Raw genomic sequence first — 5,161 nt, forward strand, 5'->3', positions numbered from 1 at the left:
AAATTGGAAATTTAGATGTTTTAGACCACCTTAAAAAGATGGTGAAAAAGAGAATGTTATTGAGGTGGAGACTGCAAACAGGTGATGACCATTTATGGATTCTGGACAATTTTAAGTTGAGAATAAGCAGTTGTGAATCTATCTGCATCCCTGGAGAGGGAGAGGGTAATTGACTCCTCCTTTCCTCTTAGGTATAAATATTAATTCCAGAAAGACATGAATTCTTCTTTGGATGGTTCAAATAACAAACGCGTAGGGAAATACAAGCATGATTATTAAAAACCTTTCATTAGCCTTTCCTGTTGTTTTTCTCCTCATCAAGGACCTGAAGACCCAAGAGTAATCCTCTCCCCTGAGACACTAAATCAAGTCAGGCTGCTACCCATCCTGCCATGTTAGTTTCCATTCCCTGTACTTCAACTATTTGGGTACTTGAGGAGACATGAACCACTCTTTCTCACCAAGAAATTGCAGGTGTATCAGTTCCTTTAGTAATAATTTGCAAACTAGTGCCTCATTATAGTATGTAGAGAGGGAAAGAAAAACACCACAGATGAGTTTTATACTGAAATGAGTCACATACTGTAAGGTGAGTTCTCAGAAAGGTAGATTTCTCTTATTTCCCTCTGCTTTCCTTCTGAACCTTCCATTCAGAGCTAAGATATTTAGTGATTGTTAGACTTCCTTCTAAATTTGGTTATCTAGTCTCTCTCTCCTTCCCTATATACGTATAGTTAGTAACTGAGGGCCTAGAAATAGGGACTAAGTTGCTACAGCATGAGCAAACAAGTCAAACATTGACTCCTCTGAGATTATACTACTGCCTTAAGTCTCAGGCTACCTTGTAACTCACCTGATGAAAATTTTCATATTTTACCTAATCTGAATGCGAGGTTATTCTGGTGATGGGGTCCCTCTGGTACAACAGAAATTTCAGGGATATATTTGTTCCAGTTTTCTGAGTTTTGATATCTGTGTAGGTAATTAAGATAATCCTGTCTTTGGTATTTATTCTCATATTTGAAAAATATAGCTTTAATATAGCTTAAGCCACATTGCCTGGAGATAGGATAAATTTTGTTTGGGCTTTGCTAAGAGGAGATCTCCTCATTTCCCTCATATTGGTGAGCCAGTTTCATAGTCTTCTCTCATAGAACAATCAAGAACAATCCCAAAATCAACAGTATTTTAGGTTAAATCCATAACATCATTTATGCCTCACTTTTCATTGTGCAGAATGCCAACTTTTCTTGACATCAAGCTGACATGGGTCCTTTCCTCTTGCACTGGTCCCATTTTTCCTGTCTCAGATAGTAGGTGTTAAATAAGAACTATACACTTGATGTAATTGTCTTCTCTAATGAGGGCGTTGCCTGGATTTATGAGTATGAGGAGAAGAAGATGGGGTAGAGATATTTCTAACAAAGCAAATGTTAGAAAATATTTAGATATCTAGGATATCTAAATATCTAGGATAGAAGGATGTATTTTAGAAAACTGACCGCTACCCCATGGATTGTGGTAGGGAGAACACATATGGACTTTATGTTCTTAGAGCCTCATAAATGATAGTCCAGTGTAAGAGAACTGTGAAGCCAACAGTGTATGAGGCTTGGTATTGTCTGGATCATATGAGAGATTGCAGGGATCCTGTTATGGAGCTGAGATTCTTAACCTGTTTCTGAAGCAAGTGAGAGAAGTCCCTTTATAAGCAGGTGGTAGTGGTAGTGGGACATTACTACCAGTCCCAGAGGAGAAATCTTCCTCAAAAATCTAGCTTTGAAACTGAGAAGTCTCTATAGCACAAAGAGATATTATTTATTATGTATATGTGTACATATATATATACATATTATATATATGTATGTATATATTATACATTGTGTGTATAAGTAATATATACACATGTATATATTATATTACATATATGTAGCATATTATATATGTAATGCACATATATGTAATGTATAATATATAATTTAACATATTATATATATAAAAGTCAATTCTAAAATACAAGGCACAGTGTTGTATGATTCACTATCATTTATTGAGCAGTTATTAGGTACCAGGCACTGCTCTAAGTACTTTATATGTAGTCAATCTTTCTTAATACTTATAAATTCTTAGTGAGGTAGGTAATATTATTACTGCCAAGTTATATATGAGGATATCAGAGAATTGTTTAGGTGTACTGTAGAGTTTTGAAATGCTAACTGTGCTCAAAAATTAAATTATTGGTTCTTTAAGTTTCCCAATGATCTTTGGAGAGAAAATAATTCTGAATAGCTCCCAAGATTCTTGCCTCAGGTGTACATTATTTACTAAATAGCCTCCCCTTGTGTGTGGATGGGAGCTGTGAATATGGTAGGATACCACTCTCTTCATTACATTATGCTGCATTACATGTTGTCATAGCAAACTGGAGAGAGATATTTCCACTGGCTTTGAGAAGGGACCCTGCCATGTTATCAGATGGTCAGGTGGTTAGAACTTAAGGGTGGCTTCTAGAAGGGGAAAGTGACACTCCCTGCCAACAGCTAGCAAGAAAACAGGGACGCCAGTCCTAAAGCTGCAAGGAAATTAATTTTGCCAACAGCCTCAATAAACTTGAAAGAGGATCCCAAGCTTCAGATGAGGTGATAGTCTCAGATGATGTTACAGACCAGTGACACCTTGATTTCAGCTTGGTGAGAGTGTGAGCAGAGGATCAACCTGATCTGACTCAACAAACTGTGAGATAGTAAATTTGAATTGTTTCATGCTGGTGAATTAGTAGTAGTTTATGATACACCAATAGAAATGAATGCAATGAATTTCTCTTTCTTCCTTTTGCATTTATCTACATGTGCCTCTATTTGTGTGTGTGTATGTGAGAAAGAGCAAGTCAGAGAGATGAAGAAATCATTGCATCACCTTTACCAAAGAAGCTTTGTGATAAGTAAAGATGAGTATAATTAGAGAATTATCTACCATAGATGATGCATTTGTTACATAGAGAAAGAGTTCACAGATCTTAATAAAATGCTGGGTATTCTTCATATTCCCACAGGGAGAGGGACCAAAGGTGTGGAGAAATGAGAAACGTGAGCCTCTTGACAACATTCATCCTCATGGGGCTTCCGCATGCACCACTACTGGACTCCCCACTCTTTGAAATTTTCTTGGTGATTTATGTACTCACTGTGGTGGGGAACCTCCTCATCCTGCTGGTGATCATGGTAGATTCCCACCTCCACACCCCCATGTACTACTTTCTAACCAACCTGTCCTTCATTGACATGTGGTTCTCCACAGTCACTGTGCCCAAAATGCTGATGACTTTGGCCTCCCCAGGCGGCAAGGCTATCTCCTTCCACAGCTGTGTGGCCCAGCTCTACTCCTTCCACTTCCTGGGGAGCACCGAGTGTTTCCTCTACACGGTCATGTCTTATGACCGCTACCTGGCCATCAGTTACCCACTGAGGTACAGCAGCATGATGAGTGGGAGAACATGGGCTCTCTGCACTCTGCTGTCCAGACCATGCTGACGTTCCATTTGCCCTACTGTGGGCCCAACCAAATCCAGCATTACCTTTGTGATGCACCGCCCATCCTCAAACTGGCCTGTGCAGACACCTCTGCCATCGAAATGGTAATCTTTGTCAACATCGGGGTAGTGGCCTCAGCCTGCTTTCTCCTGATAGTGCTGTCCTATGTGTCCATAGTCTGTTCCATCCTGAAGATCCACACCTCAGAGGGGAGACACAGAGCCTTTCAGACCTGCGCCTCCCATTGCATTGTGGTTCTTTGTTTCTTCCTTCCCTGTGTTTTCATTTACCTGAGGCCAGGATCCAAGGATGCTGTGGATGGGGTTGTGGCAGTTTTCTACACTGTGCTGACACCCCTTCTAAACCCTGTGGTGTACACTCTGAGGAACAAGGAAGTAAAGAAAGCTCTGTTGAATCTTAAGCACAAAGTAGCATATTCTTAGAGAAAAAATGCTGCAATGTGCATGTACTCCTTTTAAAAAAAATACTGATATAAATTAGTCATCAATGTGTGATACATTGCATGTATATATATTCCTATTGTTAAATGTTATACAAAACCACACACTCAGGAATATCTTTTTCACAGATTTTTCTAAGGAATGAAAAAAATTCACAATTAAATTTTTTATTTATATGAATATGCTTAAATTTTGATTGACTCATTTCTCTATAATAGGTTTATTTTACTTTTTTCAGTTTTATTTATATATAATTGATGTATAACATTGTTTTTATCTTTTAAGAAAAATATTCTGACTGGATCTCAGATATAGAGAATTGAATTATTCATATACCTAACTTGATAATATGCCTTTTTTTATTTGTGTCTTATGCACACAAATTTGGGAATTTATAATCATGAAAATGTTGTTCAAAGACAGCAACAAATATCAGAGGTCATTTACTCGTGGTTGCAGCTGTGCATAGCCCATACTTGTGGCCATCTACATGTAATGGGTGAAGTGCTATAATTGCACACAAACAAAGACAAATATTGGCTCAAATAAGTTTAGAAATAATTTTACTACTTGTACCTCACTTTCCTTTCTGTAAAAGACCTATTTTCAAAATACTATTATGAGGATTAAATGAGTTAATAACAGGAAAAGTGCTTTGAGTGATACTGATTTATAAGAAATTCTTAATTAAAGTTTTAAAATACATATCTGTAGCCACCAGCCAGATAGTCTGATTCTCTGAATCACTCTCTTTACAAATTATTTCAGTGACTACCTAGCCACTAACATAGTTTTTGAAGATGCATAATGTAGATTTCTTTAAATTACTGATCATAATTTACTGATGTGATCAACAGCATTATTGACAATGTAATCATTCTGATTAAATATTTTGATAAATTTAGTATTCTCATATTTACTAGTTTTCAAAGAATTTTGCTATAATTAAATACATAAAAACATTAAAATTATGCAAATTAACTTATGCCAGAATAAATTCAGAGACAGAAACAGTAAACATTATTGAGTTTGTTATATGCTAAACACTTTATAAGCTAATCATTATAAGAACACTGTGACATAGTTAATATTATCATATAAGATAAAACTGAGGAAGATTAGGCTACTTACTTAAATTCGCACAGACAGTGAGGAATATGGTCAAGGTTT

The 5,161-nt window shown here is 36.7% G+C and overlaps 1 protein-coding gene across 1 annotated transcript; it reads left to right on the top strand.

Moving 5' to 3' along the window:
- The first annotated feature begins 3,077 nt into the window (after window positions 1-3,077).
- LOC103550119 (olfactory receptor 10G9) lies at window positions 3,078-3,973 on the top strand. Its single transcript, XM_008518853.2, is given in 2 exon segments — window positions 3,078-3,492; window positions 3,495-3,973. Coding segments are annotated over 2 exon segments (894 nt in total).
- The last annotated feature ends 1,188 nt before the right edge of the window (window positions 3,974-5,161 follow it).

The sequence above is a fragment of the Equus przewalskii genome, chromosome 6 (assembly GCF_037783145.1).
Source record: "Equus przewalskii isolate Varuska chromosome 6, EquPr2, whole genome shotgun sequence".
Lineage (NCBI taxonomy): Eukaryota > Metazoa > Chordata > Mammalia > Perissodactyla > Equidae > Equus > Equus przewalskii.